A 22156-nucleotide genomic window follows, 5' to 3' on the forward strand; every position below is an offset into this window, starting at 1 on the left:
CTGTTCTAAATTCAACCACATGATAAAATATTGCCTTTCTTTTATTTCACCTGTGACTGCTTAAAACTAATTTTTTTCAAATCACTTTGTGAGCATGACCTCCAAGGTATTCCATTAATACCACATCTATCCTATTTCTCCCCAGTAGAGAGCAAATTCCTTGAGGAGACTGGGTCTACCTTTACATCACCACCTTTCTTACCAACAACATATATGCACAGAAATATTCGCAGTAAATCACATCATCTCTTGTTTCTAAAACATAGACTCATCAATCATCTATCAAATTTTAAAATAATATATATAAGTAAGGACTCAGTTATTATAAAATATTTGTAGTTCATAACACTCTATATTATTAAAGGTTGTTGAAATAAAATGAACTTGCTGTACTCCATGATCATTTTCATCTCTTTTTTGAGTTATCCCTCAGTTAATAAAATAACACATTTTTGGGAAGCCAGTAGCAACATTTAATGCTTATTGTTCCTATGCACTGAAATTCTCTGGTTCCCTCCTGCAGTTTTACAGAAACTGTATTTTTTCCTTGGTTGTTAAAGACTGTTTTGGTAGATGGCTAATTAGGGGCTCTGAGAAGAAACAATGGTTCTTATATTGCCATTTCACTCACCAACTATTTTATTGGACAAAAGGGGTGGTTATTGAGAAAAAGATGCAAAGAAAACACCCTCCACAGTGATTTCATCTTTACAGCTCCTTCAGTAATTGAAAGACAGAACCCTTAATTACTGTAGTAATACCTCATTTCAGGTCAAAAATATCTCTTGGGAACTTATTCCATGAAAGGGCCTACAATTATTCTTTTTCTTAATTATCCATGATGAAGAAATTCATAAAACCACTAGTTATCACTCATCTGATCCTTATTTTATTGGAACCATGGTAAACACTATAAACAGGTCCTGAAAAATAATCCTCAAATGGAGTAAAACATTTGGATATTAATATGCTCATTTCTGTCATCATTTTTACCTTTAGATAACACTCTGAACTCAAATAATAATATACCATGTGACTATATAATAACATTTGCAATGAACTAAATGACCAATCTCCAGAATTCTCTTACTAAATTAGACTTCCGTGGTCTATTACTTTGCCAATCTCTTATCAGCACTTCTAATGTCCTCAGAACCTTTTTCTTTCCCTGAACCACCCCAAAATTCTCCAGTTCTCTGTTTTCCCCATTACCTAAAAGTCAGCTTTGTTCCTTACAATTCTGAACATTAAAGACTTTTGAGTTAAGAAAAACCAGCAGAGGGAGAATTTTCAAACTTGATGAGAATAAAAGTCTTCATGATTCCAAATCAAGAATTGCTAAAATTCACTAAAAACAGCATTCTGGATCTGCAAGTAAATATCTACACTGGGCCATTCATTCATTCATTCATCCAAAAACATATCTACTGAGCACCCATACACCAGATTTTATGATAGACTTATATACAAATAACATATTAACCATGTTCTCGAAGATCTTAGAGTCTAGTAAAGGGATAAAAGCAAGCAAACAACCAAGTATAACAATATGGTCCAGGTGTTCTGATGGATGGAGAAACCATAAATATGGAGGCTATTACTACCTACACAGTATGATCATTAAAAACATCTCTACTCTTCCAAGATCCTCTTCCTTTTTTTTAGGAAATGATCCCTCTCTCATTTTATTCAGCCTGAGAACATGTCAATCAAGGTGAGGCCATGACCTGGCCACAGAATTGGCTGTTAATCACACTAACCATATTCCCTCTTGCTAAAATTTGAAACTTGAGAGAGATGATAAATGGATTTAATAGCTTCATGTTAATGAGCACCCACATGTACTAGGTATTACTCAGTGCTTATGTAGATTAAATTTAGCCACCATAACAACTGATAAGTTAGGTACTATTATTAGCTACAGGTTACAAATGAGGAAATTAAGGCACAGAGAAATTAAGTAATTTCCCAAGCTAATTAACAGTGGAGTCATGATTTAAACCCAGGAAGTGTGGCTATTGAGTCCACACGATTAACCACTCTGCTTAGCTGAGCCCTCTAAAAGTGTTTAAAATGATTAAATCTGACAGTGGTACTCTGAAGTGACTGCCTAAGTATCTATGTTCTATAACCTTGGGATTTGGTATAAATCCTAGGTCCTCCAAAGCTATTGGTTTTTATTTCTTTAGCATCAGAGAGTGAAGTTCAGAAAAATATGAGATATTTGGAATTGGTGTTGAGGCTGATACTAGAACAAAACTGGAATGGAAAACTAGCATTCTCTTTTTTGAGAATAAACTGTTTTTGTGGGCTTTTAAGCTTACAGTATTTTGGCATCATTTTTATGAAAAAGAATACAGGATTATGAATATGAAATCAGATATGGAATCAGGTATTTATTTAAGATAATAAAAGAAGGCACAACAAATAAATAGCTTTTAAAAGATGATAAACACTAGAACCATCAAAATGCACAAAAAGAACATAATATTTTAATTAATTAACTGCCTGACAGAACACTATTTTGCTTTTCCTTATAGATTTTGGCTCTATACTTTCTGGTTGCCTCTTCATAAACAATAATTTAGAAATATTTTCATAGGGAGAATAGAAAGATAACCCAATCTTTCTTTTAAGCATGATTAAGCCAAACAAATCTTTTTAATAGTTTAGAATAATCTCTTTCAGCTTTATAACTCATTATTGATAAATACCATGAATTTTAAAATCTACAAAAATTCTGTTGTCCTAGTTAGAGAAATCAATCAGGTTTCTTTTACATGTGAGCTTTTGGATGCAGAAGAATGTTCCACAGAATAGTTGTGATATAAAGAATTCAAATAATATGATTTGCATTTGGTATTGGCTCCTCTTCTTGGCTGAATTCCTGTCCCCTGACCAGTTTGTTTCCAAATGGGAAAGAGCTAAATTTTTATCTTGGGGGAGGGGCAGAGACATGAAGGGGGGAGGATAGGCTGGCACTCCCTCTCAGGAAGTAGGGAAGGTACATGGTAGATTCCTCTACCCCTGGTATTCTCCTGGACCAGGCTAAGAAAGGAGTATCAATTAACCTGGACATTCCTGGAACCATTGCTCTGTCCTTAAAATCTCAGCTAGCCATAGTCAGAGCTGATGATCTCCACCAGGTATCAAAATATTGCAGCCTGGATCAGGTTGGATTTAGATCCATCTCACAGTATAACTCTTAGCCAATACAGGAATTCCCGGCTGACTGGTTACATAGTCTCAACATACATTTAAAATCTTGAGTGCCACTAAGTATGTTATGGCAGGGTTTTTCTCTATCTGTATAATAGACTTTGAGGGTGTTACTTTGAGGAGAGCAGGATGCAATTTTAGATTTGGCAGAATTAATGTACTTTAACTGCACTAACTAGAATTCCGTGTGCTAGCATGGATAGCTACAGATGATCCTGTTAATAGTCTGCTGGATTCGCTAACACAAACGAAAATGCAAAGCTAGCACACCCTAAATGCCACTAAAAGGCTAGAAACCACTTGGTAAAATATAGAGGAAGGAATTCAAACCTTGGAAAAGAAATGTTGCATGCAACCGATAATGTGCACCTCACCTAAGCCTACTTTTTCCCGGGTCACTCAGTGGGGCCCAGAGAGGCTCTATTTTTTACTAATGTATGAAGAACAGGCTGGTGAGGAAAGTTCCAGAATTTCCTAGTGTGATTTTCGATCCAGAAAGAGGATGCTGGAGACAGGAGTTTTCTCTTGTTAATGTGAATGGGGATTCTCAGGGTGGCAGGAATACGTAGTGACACTTAACTGTCATAGGCAAGGTGGAATGGTTGCCAGAATACAAAGTAGGCTAATCAAATCTCTTAGAATAATCTGCCCCACGGGAGATCTGACTATGGTTTATTAATCATGGGGCCTTTAGCTGTAAATTGAAAGGCAACTTCCTAAGTTCTTGATTTGTATAACAGAAACAGCAATGGCAGCAAAATGAGAGAATCTTTCTGATGACCCTGTTCTTAGACTAGAGCCAATTTATAGACCCAAGGCCCACTTAATGAAAGGAGTAATGATCTCAAGCCTTGCCTGTAAAGCTTCCTTCTAATCGTTAAAGGGACCTGAATAGTTTGCTACGCATTAGGGAAAGGGAAGTGCCTTATGGAGATCAAGTGACAGATGGATTTTTGACCTAAGCCTAAGTTATGACTATTGTTCCTTTGTACATATAGAAGTTATTTTTATATTTTTCCCTGAATGAGTAATTGGCAAGAGTAATCTCAGCAACTGTCATAATTTTTATTCCCGAACATAGGGGATAAAATATCACAACTCAGAAAAAATCAGAGATTCATGCACTCTCAATGACCTGAACATTGCAAAGAAAGTGATTTCTATCACATCTCCATTCAACTCAAGCCAATATAAAAGATGGATGAGATGTGGGCAACAGCAGGGAAAAATAATGAAGTAACAGTTTCAATCAGAGTTGCTGTTCTAGATGTGGTGTTTCCACTGAAGAATATATATTAGAAAATATCCTAGGGGTGCCTGGATGGCTCAGTGGGTTACGCGTCTGACTCTTGATTTAGGCTCAGGTCATGATCTCAGGGTTGTGAGATCAAGCCCCACGTCAGGCTCCGTGCTCAGCGTGTAGTCTACTTGAGATCCTCTTTCTCCCTCTGCCTCTGCCTCTACCCCTCCCCCTGTGTATACACACGCTCTCTCTCAAAATAAATAAATAAAACCTTTCAAAAAGGATAAAAGAAAACATCCTAGTACTTAGCATGCATCTGTTGGTCTGGAAAATACAATTTTCTTAATCCTGATAAATAGAAAATTCCAAAAGCTGTTTGTATACACCTGACAAAAATAACCGAAGTGTTTTACTATCCTATACATCAGCTCAGGCTCTGTGGCATAACCTATAGGAACATGTCAACATCACACAACACACTCTTCTGTCAGATCGTGGTATTTTGCTGACTTGATATTACAGAGCAGGAAAAGTAGGCACACCAGACGGCTTCATAACAGACATGCACTCCAGAGGGTAGAAGATAAATCACATGACAACCCAGAATGGGGGTTTTGTCAACTAAATGAAGTTTCTGGGTCCAGTAGTAGGGGCCATGTAGGAACACTGCCTTCTTTGTAAAGGACACCATGCAAATGTTCCTAGCTTGCTATTATTGTCTGATGGAAACTGAATCTCCATCTTGGGACACGAGGGACCATAGAACTTGAAATGTTCATTATGAACTTAGTGCCAGATGATCAACTTGGCCACGTTTTTAGTTGTGCTCAGCAATATTCTATCACCTAAGATATTCCGTCACATCTGGCACTAGTTCAATTAGGCCTTAAGATCCAGGTAAATTCCTTAAGTCCATCATTCACTCCCTATTATGGTTACTTTTTCATCCTGCTGCTTTTGTTTTCCTTAGCCCACACATAGAGCAACCCAGATCAAGACTTGTATCAAGTCTTTTATGACTAGTTGACTATGGGTGGGGAAAAAAAGTCAAGCTCCTTTTCATATAATTCTATATGATACATCAACATTTATTGCTATGTATTAAAACTTCATTTAGGCGTAACTCTATAAGATGGACTAGAAGACAAACACTCCCCATGAGAAAAAAAACTCAGCAAGAGATTTCATTGTTTCTGACAAAAAGATGAAAGATTTTCCCAGTGGTCAAGAACTTAGAGAAATGGTGACAGGGGAATTAATTTTATATTGGGAAATAATTTACTTTTATATATTTAAAACTTGAAGATATATGTATTTTTTTTAAATCCTGAGGAACTGGGCTTTATTACTAACTTTTCTTTTTTTTTCTTTTCCTCTCAGTCCAGGCAGCAAAATAACCCATAAAAAATCATTTATTTCCACATCATTATACCTGTATTCCCTCCATTTATCATGACTCACTCTGTTGGCTTAGTCCTAGCATTATATTTGCATTTAAAAATCATGAATTTCTTAAGGAATACACAGTTATTTTAGTTGCATAGCCAGATACAGATAACTCCAGATTAATCACAGCTGAGATTTTCTTTTCAAGAAAAACCTTTTTATCACTTCTACCATACTTTCTTGTTCTGTCAGAGGTATCAGCAGTAAACACACATTTCTGGATTTCTCTGAAATCAATCTTGATAAGATGTTCTCTAAACAAAACGTGCTATTGATTTTTGAGGGAAAAACCTCTAATCTCTATGTTTTATTTAATTCCTGGATGGTAAAACATCCTGAAGCAGTGTTATCTTGCAGCTCAAATAACTAGATATTCTTGATGGGCAAATGTACTATGGACATTCTATCTGACTAGGATGTTCTTTCCCCCAAACAAGGACTGGATTCTACATTTAGATGGTGAATGTTCAGTTCCTTCCTTGGAGCATAATGTAGCATTCTACTAGGTAACAGAACTTCTTTTTTGTCTTTTCCCTTCATGTGCTTCAAAACTGATCTAACCACCCAGGGCTCTTTGAAGTCAAAGGAAGCTCTGAACCCAGGGAAACTCTGATGTCTGGGGCAGGGACTCTCAAGATAAATGAGACAAACAGAAAGGAATGTTAGGAGAAAAAGAGAGGTTGAACCCTTTGAATGTCATGCACCATGTTGATGCCCCAGTCGATGAGAGAATCTTGTACACAAATCAGCAAGTCATGACTGGTAGAAAAAGAACAGAGTAAATATACAATAACAGTTGAATTCTATCTGGACCAGGAAGTGAAAGTTCATACATCAATGAAACAATTATTCTTTCTTGATTGGAGATGCCAACTTTGAGTCAGATAACTAAGGGTCCAAAAGCATAAAATCTGACCTTGGATTTATCGCTTGTTTTAGTTTTCCCATCCCAATAGGTATTGAAAAGATTAGTTTTGGTTAGATTTTTGCCTTTTAAGGTCCTGAGCTCCAGGAATATTAACATTTGTAGTTAGAGTGAATTAATCATATTATGGTACATATAAACTAACCAAAATCAGATTATACATTAAACTGCAGCACACTAGTCTCAAAAGCGTCTACCTAACTATTGCCTAATTCCTTGAAATTTCTGCAATGTTTCCATACAAAGTGGGAAAATACAAAGCCTAGGATTAACTACTGATAGCTAACAAACATAGAGAGGCTATTTCTATTGATCTATTGGGAAGCCTAGAAAGAATCATCGGATAGCATTTATTTTCATTCACAGTATTTTATCAAGCCATAATAGGATATGACTCATGGATTTATAACTAAAATATTAAATTTGTAAACTGTCTAATATATTTATTAAATATACTTGCAAATATTAGGAGTGTTTAAGTCACTCTTAACATGGACATACTTCATACATACCAAACATAACTTCCTTGCTCAAATGTGTTTATACAGCTATAAAATCCCCAAATTAAAGATCAATCAGGAAAAGTAAAATATTGTTAGAGAATGAGCATGTGAGATTTAAGTGCTAGGAGAAAATTACAAAGGGCTTCCTGTGGCATGACTTTAGGTGGGATCCAGTTTGTGGTTGATTCTCTTAAAAGTAATCCTGTTTTAACATCTCCCTAACTGTAACAGTTTCACTAATTCATCAAAGGTATTGACCAACTTCTCTGTCTTTTCCACTATTGTTCCTAGATTTTAAAATGCCAAGGTGGAAAATAATTACACACGCAAGCAGACAATACTGTAGCTTACAGGTTATTTATACACAATTTGAAAGCCTCCTTTTTTTCTATGGGAAATATTCAACGTACACCTAACTACCTGGGTTTTAGCAAATTTATTCTTGTGTAAAGTTAGATTTAATAACAGCAAAAGGCTGTACAATTTCATATAATGTCTGTTTTAGACAAAATATGGATTGAAAATAAAAGTATATTGGACTTATGAAAATGCTCGTGTCAAACTTGGATGGATTGACAAAATTATACTTATGACCCATAATAGCTATGAAATATTAGCCATTTGGCTCCTCATCTATTGAAAAATTTCTCATAAAATGTAAAAAAGAAAAACTAGCCTTCTTTGCATTTTTTTCATATAGTAAGACACATGCTATTTTGATTTAAATTGCATATTGTTGGAAGTAAGTTGTGAAATATACAAATTCTGCCAAGGACACAGAAGGTAATTCAGTCAAGAGTAATTGTGTCAATTTCTAACTCAGATTAAATTTGATTTTTTGAGCACTGAAAGTGAGGTCATAAAGAGTATTTTTAAATCTACACTTGTTCAATTACCACAGTTGAGTTTTTATACTAAAATATATTTATCATAATCAGAATAAATTTGAACTTTATATTTAATTAAACAAATGGCTTAGGGTCAAGGAAGTATTTCGAGTTTAATAAAACCTTGCTGCAGTTTTACTCACTTTGAAAGGAAAACTTAATTTGTTTCTTTTTATGTTTCAGAGTTTTATTACAAAAATGATATAATTTGAAATGAATGTTTCAAAGGAAAAACAGCTATCAAAATCTTGATCCATAACTATTCTCAATATTACATATTATCATGGAGATTTAGGGCAAAGGTACACCTATTTTAATGTATCATGTTAACTATGAACATTTACAAAGTACTTATCTTTTTCTTCTAGTTTCTTCTAGCAAATCAAAAATTCTCATCATTATCTCTTAACTCACATACAGAAGGGAAAATAATATTTATCTAGAGTCTTTTTTGTGCAATGCTTTCTGGAAAGTATATATGCATAATTATTACTCCTACTTTATGGGTACAGAAACTAAGGATAGACATGTCTAATTAGTAAATAACAAAACTGGAACCCAAGTAAAACGTGCTCAAGACCAAAGCCTTTGAATTATAGGCTAATGCTTTGGGGGTTGGTTTACTCTTGATGGTCTTACAATTACAATTCTATTTGGAGAGCTCAGCTTCTGTGTTTTTGTTTTTGTTTTTTAAGATTTTATTTATTTATTTGACAGAGAGAGAGAGAGCACAAGCAGGGGGAGGGGCACGCAGAGGGAGAGGGAGAAGCAGGCTTCCTACTGAGCAGAGAATCTGACTTGGGCCTCAATCCCAGGACCCTGGGATCGTGACCTGAGCCGTCGGCAGACACTTACTGATTGAGCCACCCAGGTGCCCCTCTGCTTCTGTTTTATAAAGCATAAGCTTGCAAAACAAAACCAGAAAACCTTACACTAGCCTTTGTAGAGTTGTTTATTCTTTGTTACTTACGAAGGATTTAAGACCCTAACATTGAAGTAACGGTCACTCTTCCTAACAATAAGCAAATCAAACGGAAGTTTCAGGACCAATGCAATATTAACATAATGCTCTTCAAAGAATCTGGGCCCAGCAAGTTTTTCCCCTTTGTGAATTATTTCACAGTGAACCTTCTATACAAATTGTGCTCCTATTAGGCGTTGTTTTCTCCTTGGTAAGCTGAAGTAGAGGTCAGGTTCATTACAGTGGAAAGCACGGCAAGAGAGTTATTGGCTTCCTAAGAGTCCTAACATTAAGTGTGACATGAGCATGTTCACAATCTCTTCATGTCTATACTACCCGCAGTGAGCTAAAATGAGGTGCACCAGGCTCAGAAAGAGGACGTCCATATCAAAGTCTTGCTCTGTCACTTACTAGCCAGGGGGTCTCACACAGACCACTTAGTCTGCATCTATCCGAAAGAGAAAAAAAATATCAACACAGTGGTTTCCAAATTTTGCTGCACATTAGAATCACCTGCAGAGCTTTGGAGACATCCCAATCCCCAGGCTGCACCCCATAGAGATTAAATCAGGATGTTCAGGTACGGGAGCCCAGTCTGAGTAAATTTTAAAGATACTCAAGTGATTCCAGTGTGCAGCAAGGTTTGGGAGCCACTGAATTAACTAATACTTTCACAGAGCTGCTTTTAAGATGAAAAAAAAATGGAGAGACTTTGTATAATAGCATATAGTACTTTACAGAGTGATATGAAATATAACCCCCAAAGTAAGTACAGTGCTGTAAAAAAAATACATGATTTTAAGGAGCTTGATATGTGTTCTAATTTTAGTTCGGCAATCATAAAGAAACTATACATAAGTTATCAGTTTTACTGGATTTTTTTTTTCCAGAGTTACAGCCAATCTAACCATTCCTAAAATTTTCATTTCATTCATTTCAATTTCATTTTCATTTCATTTAAAGCTGTTTTCAACATTATTTTAACCTTATTTTTTCTTTACCTTTTTCCTTCTCTATTAAAAATCAAGAAAAGTGTCACCTATTTTGTTTCCTTCAAAAAGTATCAAGCACCATACTCTCATTATGTGCTTATAATAATCATAAAAGAATTATGTGGGGGCACCTTCGTGGCTCAGTCAGTGAAGTGTCCAACTCTTGATTCTGGCTCAGGTCATGATCTCAGTGTCGTGGGATTGAGCCCCAGGTTGGTCTCCATGCTCAGTGGGGAGTCTGCCTGAGATTCTCTCTCTCCCTCTCCATCTGCCCCTGTCCCCCTCCCAGCCCCAAGTGCATGTGCACAGCATGCTCTCTCTCTCTCTATATATATATCTCAAATAAATAAATAAATTTTAAAAAAGTATATGTGTAGAAATCTGAGCAGTTAGAAAAAAAAATTGTCTGAAGTGACTTAGTTCAATGCTACAACTTATTTAAAAAAAATATATCATACACTCTAGACATTTTGTTCTAATAATCCACCATAATGATCTATTTGGAAACAAAGACCTATTTAGTAAACATTTCTTGCCCAGATTTTTTTCACCTCCTGATGACATAAATCATTTCTGTGCTAAATTTGTAATCAATACATCAGATTCAACCAGTTTATACACAGTCTTTGTTTTGTATTAATACCATCAATTTCCATAACCTTCTAGTTAATTAGACTTACCAAAAGGATTATGTAATTTATGTAATTAGAGTTCAAATAACATGTTGCCTAATTAAAATGCACCCTCTGTGTTTTGTTAATAGACATATTAATATAGCCATTGACAACAAAATACTAAAACTCTGTTAATAAGCAACTATAAATGTAATCTACCCCCTGAATGATTTTTGCCTGGGGGTCTTTTACCTTTGGAGGCTTGTTAGCATCCATGCCCTCTTTGAATTTCTCCTGCATAGTTTCTGCAAGTTGACAGAGCAAGGCACCATTATCCAATTTTTCCATAAAAGTTTCTGCTGTAATCTCCTTCCCTACAGTAACAAAAAGAAGCATTATAAAAACACAATCATTCCCCAATGCAAATGTGACATTCATGCCAACATATTTGACACAGTTTTTATCACCAAAATTTCTATTCCAGCTGAGTTACATATACCTGGGATGGGAACTCAAGGAAAGAATTGTTTCTTTGGAATTTTATGTTTTCCTTTAGTGGCAAGAACCGAACATTTTATATTTTCATAACATAATTTCAACTGCATAAAAATTTTCTTTCACATTAGAAGTGGCAAAATGATATCCTATGTGAAAGTCCCACCACTTGGCAATCAAGAGGAATAAAAACCAACCAGTCAATGAAACTCAAACCGTTTTACCAATGATTGTACAGTTTGACCTCTGAGATTCATTCAGTTGTCATCCTCAATAGCCCATTCAATTACTCTGGGCTGCAAGGCAAAGACAGAAAGCAGAATGGTCATTCTGTGTTTTGCTTATGTCTTTGATGACAAGAACACCAAAGCTCTCTTTTCTTTAATTTGAAATAGAGGCATGCTACATCAAAAATCAACCACCATTGGCAACTGTACTAGCATGACCAATGTATAAACCACGTTTCTAAGTTCTATTGAATTTGTTTTCCTGATTAAGATAATGCAGGCAAAACCAATACAAGTGATAATTTCTGAAAGACTACCTCTCTAACCATTCCGTCTTCCTGCCACCATCTTTGAACTGTGGATTATCAGGTTCAGTCTCTGTTCTTCTCTCTTCTCAAAACCATTCAGCTTCTACTACTGCTCTTATGAACATTATTAACAGTTGTCTATCCCTGACATTTAACCAGTTAAAGGTTGTCTTCTTTTTTATATTCTCCCAAAACATATTTTGTTTCTTTTTCTCCTTTAATTTTGTAATGGCTTTATTGTGATATAATTCACATGCCTTACCATTCACCCATTTTAAGTGTATAATTCAGTGGCTTTTAGTACATTCAGAGTTGTGCAGTCATCACCACGAACAATCTCAGGACATTTTTATCACCCCCCATGAGAAACCCTCTACCTGTCACTCCTGATTCCTTCTTTCCCTCAGCCTTATAAACCCACTAATTTTTTTCTTATATGCTCCTCAAATTCATTTCCCCCAAAGCTCTCTCCTTTTCCTGGTGCTCTAATTCTCTAAGTTTCAGCATATTTTATTTCCCTGCTTTAATTTCCTATAACATATTGGTCACAAGTCCTGTAGATTCATGCTTTCTTCTGTTTCCAGTACCATAATCATAATAAAAATTTTCATGATTTGATACCTAAACCTCTAGCGACAAAAACAGTGGCTATTCCCTGTCCTCAACTTCTCTCTCCAATACATATCACACTCATTGCTAAAATTATTATTGCTAAACACCACATTCACTGGGTCATTATTCTTCTTCATTGCATAGTCCCTAGTCTTCTCTTCCACCCAAAATATGAAATATATCCACTTGAACATATCCAAAGGCTGACCCTTATGCCTCTAACCCACCTTTCTAATCTAACATCCTTATACTCTCCTTGATTCTTGGTCTGCACCCTGCCTTCACAGTTCCTCCAGCAAGACATTCTCATTCCTACTGTGAAGCCTTTCTTCCTGGCATGGCTCCTGGCTACAATGTCCTCTTCCCTTGTATCTCCTGACCAAGTCCTAGCTTTCCTTTAATCAGAAATCCAGAAAGAGATTCTCCCAGTGCATACTGATCTCTTTTCTATATGGTTGCGTTCAAAAGCATCACTCATTTTGGCAACTTATCAAACCTCTTCTATTTTTACTAATATGTTCGTGTAAAGTTCATGTCTTCCTCAAACCTCTTGGGGCATGTTGTGTGTGTGTGTGTGTGTGTTCCTACAGATGTAAGTATGTTATTATCATAGTAGGTACCTAGAAAATATGTTCAGTGAACATGTAAATTAACAAATGAAGAAATAAACTGCTGGAAAACTTTGACAAAATGTTGGATATTATTTTTGTAAAAAGTAGTTAAGTTAAGGCAAAAAAGAAAGGAACACTTTAAAATTTTATATGGAGATTCTCATAGGATTAGCTTTTATCTTAAGAAAAAATGTATGCAGTTCAATTCCATGAACACTTAAATATAACCCAACTGGAACAACAGATAAACCACTGGCTTAAAGTTCAACACATGATATGTAATATATTTGGATTTCAAGAAACATCCATTTGAAATTTTTTTTTTTTTTACCGTTTTGGGGGAAGGGCAGGTAAAGAAGGAAAGAAAATTACCTTTTTAAAAATGTTCTTTTTTCCCTACTGGATACTTTGCATTTTAGTCCCCAGTAAGGATAATGACTTCTGCAGTTGGCAAAACATCAGTAGCTTTAACTACTCACCACAGAAGTAGCCTATACAAAACTACTATTATTTCAAAATTGTATGCAGCTCAACTTAATTCAGGAATGAAAGTAATATTCTCAAGATACAAAAAGTGAGCACAACAAAATTTGTATTATGCATACACCATATTGGCCTGCATTTGCTAATAAGAAAGTTATTTTGGAAATAAGTATGAAAAGTAAATATTAGAAATATTTTCAAAATTATCAATTAAATTTCAAGGTAAAGAAGATAAATTTTACTCCAAATTATTGAATGATTCCTTCATAAATTAGTTATAAGATTCTCTACATTTGAAAGAGGTCTTTAGGTATTCATATTTCATTACATTCCATGGCAATTTAAAGATTCTATTCATAATGTTAAGTGACAAGATGATTACAATGAATTTAAAAGAACTTGTAAAGTATAAAAAGAAAAATGCCTTTCATTAAGAAAGTTATTAGCAATTTACCAAAAGGTATGATTTTTACTTTTTATGCATTATACCTGAAAATTTTTAGATATTCTGATTTTCATGAATACTTGAAGAAAGAATTTACATTAAACATCTGTATCTAATGAAAAATATATTAGGTGTCAGCTTTCAATTCTGTATATTTTATAGCTCCAAAAGTTGGATTTTTTTTTTTTTTTTTGCTAAAACAGACACGGTTACGTACTTTATAGTTGAAACATACTGCCTCAAATGAAGGAAAAATGCAAGATGGAGAAGTTTTTTAAAATCTTCATATGTAACATATTTTCCACCCAAAGAATCATAAAATACACATTTTAAACATACTTTATAATTGTAAGAGATCAATATAATCTTTATATGGAATGATATATTATCTCACTCTTACATTAATATTACCAAAAATTTTTTAAAAATCGTCACATGAATTTAGCTCAGTTTAACCATGACAAGTCCATTAGAACAAGCTATATGAAGCACTAATTACAATTTCTCAAGTAAACATTATAAAAAGCTAAATACCTCTGTTAGGCAAAACCAGATTTTCTTTAATCAGAATTGTGTAGCTTTTTTGAGACATTAGATTATAAATACTAGATGCAGTAGGATTCTAGAATCATAGAATCACTTCTTCCCCAGCTCTGTCCTTCCATGTTATTGGTATGTTTAGGAAAAGATATGGCAATGAATAGATACAATTAAATCATCTTGGAGTACCGACTGACCCACACTGGAGTGTAAAGAGTATTGACTTGAAGGTTAATCTAAAATAGCCTAGTCTAGGGGTGTCTGGGTGGCTCAGTTGGTTGAGCCTCTGACTCTTGATCTCAGCATAGGTCCTGATCTCAGGGTTGTGAGTTCAAGCCCTATGTTGGGCTCCACGCTGGGCATGGAGCCTACTTAAAAAAAAAATAGCCTAGTCTATTTTATCTAGTAAAGATATTACTTCTTGAGTTCATAATTGTGGACTCTGATCTTCATACCACCAATTCAGCATGATTGACAGCTTGCCAATAGACAAAGATCAGGGAATTTGGTTAAAGATTGTGGTTAGTCACTTCCTCATAAAATGCTAGGGCATAATAATATGAAATAAAGATCTGCCTGAAATTTTTTGCCAAGTAACTAAATCAGCACACATGCTTATACACATCAGTACATTCCTCCCAGAAGTATGTGCTTACCATAATTTCCATAATGATTAAGTATCAATCAGTAGTGTTTTAGACTGAAGCCACCTGGAAAAAGAATCCTTTTTACCTTCTACTTTGCTGAGAAAAAAAGTTTTCCTCCCAGTAAGTTAGCAGTACTAAACTCGGGTTCCTAAAGATATGATAACATCTAATAATGATATTTAACACTTGAGACTTAACTATATGCCAGGCACTTTACATGCATTCATGTTTTTAATCTCCTCACCAATCTGTGAAGTGGGTGCTATTATTGTATCCATTTTACAGATGATGAAACTGAGGTATTAGATTAAGTAATTTGCTTAAAGTTACTCAGTGAATCTGGATCTTTACCCAATGATATCTAGGTTTACTCAGTGAATCTGGATCTTTAACCCATGATATCTAGGTTTACTCAGTGAATCTGGATCTTTAACCCATGATATCTAGGTTTAGAGTCTAATGCTCCTAGCCACTATGCTTGGCTACTTAAACAAATATTTGCTGAATACACAAATAGCTATTTTCTATAATAAAGTATTCTCCCTAATTCTACTGTCTTTTTCTTTGTAGAACTCCAACAAAGCCTTTCTGAAACAACAACAACAAACAAAAGCCACTTGGGGCTGAAGATACTGTTGCTAAAGACTGAAGAGCAGTGCACGGTGCAGACTGAGAAATGGCTGAGAAAGTCATTCAAGATGTTCTGATGTGTGGCCTGATTCACTGCAGAAAACTGGTGTATGTATCATCTCTAAAGCTAATGCAGACAGGACCCAACTCTGCTGCAAACTCAAGTGTACCTCTTAATCCTCGTATATTTCTCTAATTGGAGAGCTCAAAGCAACTCATCTGCTGTTTTAACTCAGATTATTCAGTGTTTTGAAGGCTGGGAGATAGGAAATGATTCGTTATATCCAGAAGCCCTAGATCAACACCTGCTCCCTGCTGATTCAAAGTATCTACCCTGCATTTCTATCAAGAAAAGACAAAGCTGTTTCTGTTGGAAACGTTGGGTAAAAAAATGAGGCATTATCATCTCTGAAAGGTGTCAATTTGTGAACATGAATTTGATTCTTTAAACTTTTGAACTAGCATAAGATACCACCTTTCCTAAGGAATTTTTATTGACTATATCTAGAATATGAGAACATTGCAGGATAAGGATCTGGTAAAGGGCTTTAGGAAAAAAAAAAGAAAGGAAAGCTGTTCCAAGCTCATTAGACAGCAGTTGCATTTAACAGCGGCAACTCCAATAAATAGGTGCTTAACTTGTTAATGCTGAAATATGATTAATTTTAGAAATAACTGAAATTTTTGAAATATTATTTATTGATCATATTAAGCATATCACAACTGGATTTTCTTTTCTGTGCATGTAGGGAAAGTCAGACAAAGGGTAAATCACCATAGTATCAATTATTATGATGCATTTCTAAATTTAAGTGAAATCAATTGAACATAAATTTGTAATATATTTTATAATTTACTCAAAGTCCCTGCATATATCCAAATACATATATACTTACAATCTAAAAATCTATAATCTTTAAAAACAATGTCAATTTCTTTGATGCTTAATAACTAAAAGCTTCTCTCAAAAATATATTGCCATATGGTTCATATAGTGTTAATAACCAAATAAAGGTAGACCATTATTTTCAAATGATTAAAGAAAGACAAGTGAAATAAACAATTTGAGAACATTTACATTAGTGTATTCATTTCAAAGTGAAGCCAACAACAATCTTCGATACTCCATCAGCAATCATGAAATTCATAGAACGTGCCTCATGTATTTGAGTGATGGGTGATGCTATAATCTGGGACTGTTAATTTAATAACATGCTGCTTATTCAAAGTAACAATTAAATGTCTCCCCAAGATTTATTTGTATAATCATCTGGTGCTCAAATATGTCCTAAGGACACAGTTAAATAATAAATGGGCAGTAGCAAGTTCATGAACAAAAGTAACAAGACAGAAGACCAAAAATAAAGACGAAATGTATACATTTAATGTATAGGAGGGGACAATGGCCAGAGAAATGTTTTATAGGGAAGAATAAAGGGATCTTTGGGATTCATTTGCTGTCTTTTCTGAAAGTTGGTCATAAAATGCACCATGGTGCCAGCTATTAGAAAACATACTTGGACTACAAAGACTATTTTCAACAACATTAGTAGATATTTCCAAGGATATGTGAGTAGTCAGTAAGCATTACATGATGATCTTCTCATGAATCAAATTGGTATGCTATCTCATAAACAAATCCCAACTAAAGTAACTATTTATTCATCTTAACTAGTTAATTTATCACAACATAGCTAGCATTTAATATTCTAATATATAAATTTTAATCTAAAAATTTGCCATTGTTGCTTTAATTCTATGCCTAAGAATGTAAAGTGGTATTTATTATTGTCACTGATTAAGTAAGTATATAGTACCTGAAAATTATGTATTATACCTCCATATATGGCATGAATGTGAATACCGGTCTATGAACCAATGAAATAATTTTTTCTCTATCAAACATTTTTATCTATCAAAAAAAATCTGAATACATATTGAGTGTTCTTTAAGAAACTACACCTTCTAGTTGACATTTTATATATAGGGCCAGATATACATGAATTTAGAAAAACATTAATACTCCTTTTGAAAGACATAAAAGGAAAAAAAGTTATATTTCAATCAAGTATTACTAAAAAGAGACAGAAAGCCTTTCTACGAGTAAGTGCACATCATTACCTAATTAGAAGCTTTAATTTAGTATGTAAATTTCTACCTATCCAAAAAAGGCAGATGCTTTACCTGGAGACAGTATCAACTTCGAAACTATTTTCAAAACATCTCTAGCTTTCAAATAGATGAAAAATAAGACTTGAAAGAGAGCTACACAATGTAAATTTGCAAATATTTGAGGTGATAAAATGGTCAATAATAATTTTAAAATTTACTTTAATGGTTCCATTTCCAAAATATGTGAATTCTAAATATATCTATTATGTATAATAAAAATATCTTCTTACATAACCATACATTTTTTCTCCCCTCCTTATTATCACCATTCTAGTACATAGTGTATTTTCTTAACTCCAAATGTTTTACCACTTTAAAATAATCTCAAGTTATTGGTCTACTTTCTAAGTTACCATGAGGATATTCACTTGAAAGCTATTATCTATCTACTTTTATGAATTTAAGTCAACGCAAGGTTGTACTTTACTATATCTTGAAGATTCCTTTTCTGAGAAAAATTCACAAGCCATTTTTGTTACCAACTACTAGCATCAAAAAAATTCTTCTTCTTCTTTAAAAGAAAGATTATTCATTTATGTAAATTGCTTTCTCCTTGTTTATGCATATTGATGATCTCAAACTAGGTCTCAAGAGATGGATTTCTTGGAAACCTAGACTTTTGGAACTGGAAAGGACATTAGAGATCATCCACTCCAAGCCCTTCATTTTATGGTTGAGGACACTGAGCCCAGAAAAGATAGCTGAGTGACTTTGGGCAAATTTCCTATTGAGTGGCAGAGCCAGAATCAGAAGCCAGGTCTCCTGACACCAAGTTAGGAGCCAGGTCTCCTGACTTATGGTCCAAGGATCTTTCCATTACACACACACTGACTCTCTATTCTTTGGGGATGTGTTGGGCTGCTTACCCTGGTTAAACTGCTTTGTAAATGATCATATTCACTAAATGATGGCTTTGATGACATGTCATGGGACCTTGGAACATGCCTACACAATCATACTATACTATAATCACAATCTTTCCCTGCCTAGAACACCTCAATGGCTCCTCCTTGATCATACAATAAATTATAAAGCTCCTTAACACTGTCTTCAAAGCAGTATGCAACCTAGCCCCAACAAATCACATGAAACTTTCCCCCCTCTTGATCACTGCTGTTGATGCTAGCCTTCATTCAGTTCTTCCAAGGTACCAAACTCCTTCCTGTCTCCGTGTATGCTGTTCCTTCCACTCAGCCTCTTCTCCCATGCTTTGTCTAGCTAGCTATTAATTATTCTTCAGTTCTTAATTAAATATAAGACCTTTTAAAGGGGATTCCCCCACCCCAAGCCCTCTGATGTTTTACTCCATTCCCACTTCCTTCTTTTTACATTCTTATTGCAACTTATATCTTTTAGTGTTTAAAACAAGCCCAATTAATGAATTATTTATTCACTTTATTTAAAATACTTCTTTTTCAATCTATTCCAAGCCCTATAAGAACTGGTACTCATTCCCAATCACTATTCTACCCTCCAGCACTTAGCAGACTGTGTCTGAAACACAGTTAATTGCAATAGTTAGCATTTACTAGCTAGTTGATTATTATGTGCCAGGTCTTGTTCTAAAGCTGGGGATCTCATTCAAATTTCCAACAATCCTATGAGGTTGTTATTAGTAGTATACTTGTTTTTCAGATGACAACATTGAGGCACATTGCATTAAGACACTTGCCTAGTATAACAGAGCTGGTAACTTGTGGAACTGAGATTTGAATTCAAGCATTCTAATTCCAGAGTCCATTTTTTAAACTAACATATTATGCTGCACGCTCAAATATTTGTTGAACATACAAATTTATCCACAAGAATCACATTAACAGTATCACTGAACTATGTAAATGGAATAACAATGACAAGCATATAGTATTTACAATATGCCTAGCACTAAGTAGTACACCTATTGTAATCATTTAATCCAACAGCAACCCTGCAAAGGAGACACTACTATTATTACCACTTTACCGACGAGGAGACTGAGGCACAGACAGGGTGAGTCACTTGCCCAAGATCATATTGCTAGTAAGTGGCAGATCTGGGGTTCAAACAATACAGGGTCAAGTCTGTGCTCCTAAGTCCTGCTCTGTGCCGCTGTACTTGAGATAGCCCATAGCTGAGGACGGCTCAAAGTTAATAATCAATTACTTATGTAACAATCATTAGTGAATCCCCGAGAGACAAAAAAATAAAAAATAAAATAAAAAAGAGGGAAAGAGAAAGAAAAAATCCATCTGCTTAGACAAACTTGACTCCCTGTATGTGATGAAGATAAAAACTCCTCCTTTGTAGGGATGTCTTTAAAAGGGGGTAGCCCCTTCCTTCTAGGGGATATAGCGCCATAGTGTAGTGAAGGGTCTTCCCAGGGATGCCTTCCGCATTTCTGCCCTTACCCTGTGGCTGGGAGCCCTGCACACCCATAGGCAGCAGCTCCAGCTACACTACATAGAGGCGTCAAAATAGTGTACACACTGAGGAAAAAGGAGACATCTACCCTTCGGATGAAGGCTTAAAAAAATGTAACAGCCACGCAAAACCCCAGAGCCATGGTGAGCAGAAAGAACATTTTGCTAAAATGTGTTAAATTCTTGCTGAACCTTGTTAAAACCTTGCTAGGACTTTAGATAAACAGGGTGCTCCTCACTAAGCTCCTTAGTTCCATCAGCTAGAAAGTGGGGAGAAAAAAAATACTTGCCTCGAAGGATTCTTTAAATAAGAAAATAAGGTTAGTGAAATCCCTTCTGCAAATGATAAAGCACCATATAAATTCTATGCTTACTCAATATTCAAATCTTCTCTCTCATATGTCTATAAGGGTCCTTCCCTCAGGTTTTCATTCTGTTCTCTGTGAAAAACTACTGGTGAAAACAGCACTGCTCTAGATGATGATCCTTTAAATGTATGATTCCATTTTGCACATGGTTGAAATTTTATCCTATGAATATGAGGGCACAATAGAAATAAAAAAAAAAAAAGACGCAGCCTTAGCATGAGGTAGCATGTTTCTCAGAGACAACTTTTAGAAGAATGCTTAAAAACAAAAGCAAAATGAGAAGAAAAATTTCAGTTCAAGGTTGGATGACTCCGGTTAGCTCATTTAGACAAAGGATAGATGTTTTTGTACTAGAGCTTGGGCATTCAGCAGTTTCAGAAGGTGTGCTATGAAAGTAGGGCAAAGAAATCTAGTTTTGGAAGTCAGAATTTCACAGACTGTGGTCTGAGTACAGTGTCAAAAGAACAGGTCAAAGTGGTCAGCTGCATGAAAGAAAAATCCAAAATCAATCAGATCAGCATATAGATGAAATAAGCATTTTGGCCATACATTTCCACCCTTCCGTGAGTGACACTGGAATTACAAAGCACAGTTCATGTGAGAGATATTGAGAAATTCATTCAAATTTTCCACATGTTTCAGGTTGCCCAGATGTAAAATCCAAATAATGAAATTGTTCTTACCAAGGGGCTGTCACGTGCCTAGGTGAAGGACATGACATGAGGTGAGGGGGAAAAAAACTGTTATCTTTGCTCCCCAAATGAGATCTTATAACCTTACCTAATAGATTGGTTAACCACAAGGCCAGATCTTCCTTCATCGGTAGCAAGTTAGCTTCATGTCTGCTCGCCAGCCATTGGCTATACTGATGCATATCCGAGAGGCCAGGTCCACTGCGTACCTTTGGGCTCAGAGCAGTGCACATTATTTATCCACTTGTAATCCCTGTTTTGGAAACAAAAGAGCAGTTGCTTTTTACATAGACGTCTCTTGTTAAAATCTTTCTGCCCATGACATAGTAAGGAACAAGGTCCATGGACGCTTTGATGACAGGTCAGGTTATTAATTATTAAACCCCATGAGACACTATTTGCTTTTCCTATACTGGGCCTATCCCTTTCGACCAAACACCTGGTAGGAAATGCCAGCCATCTAAGGTCAAATAGAAAAATCAAACACTAAGCTCTAAGCTCATGTAAAACATTATACTGGAAAAAGTCAGCTTGCAAGGCAAGAAATTCCACTTATTCAAAAGTAATAAAAAGGGCTTGATTAAAATTTTAGTGTCCAAATTGTAAACTCCCAATGTTTTGGCTAATGTCTGAAACCATAGATTTCCACAGAATTTTAGTACTGAGTGCAAGCAATGACATAATTTGTACAATTTACTGTAAACTTAGGACTTTTCTTAAAACTATTAAGAAAAGTT

At 35.1% G+C, this 22156-nt stretch overlaps 1 protein-coding gene across 1 annotated transcript in view; it reads right to left on the minus strand.

Moving 5' to 3' along the window:
* Positions 1-21721, minus strand: part of GAS2 (growth arrest specific 2) — a 118348-nt gene extending 96627 nt beyond the window's left edge. The window contains exons 1-2 of the mRNA XM_036117196.2: positions 21508-21721; positions 11043-11164 (exon numbers count right to left, since the gene is read on the minus strand). Of these exons, the coding sequence (XP_035973089.1) occupies positions 11043-11164; positions 21508-21652 (267 nt within the window). The 5' untranslated portion in view covers positions 21653-21721. The remainder of the gene's footprint in view (positions 1-11042; positions 11165-21507) is intronic.
* Between the last annotated feature and the right edge of the window lie 435 nt (positions 21722-22156).

This window comes from Halichoerus grypus, chromosome 11 (genome assembly GCF_964656455.1).
Source record: "Halichoerus grypus chromosome 11, mHalGry1.hap1.1, whole genome shotgun sequence".
In the NCBI taxonomy this organism is placed as follows: Eukaryota; Metazoa; Chordata; class Mammalia; order Carnivora; family Phocidae; genus Halichoerus; species Halichoerus grypus.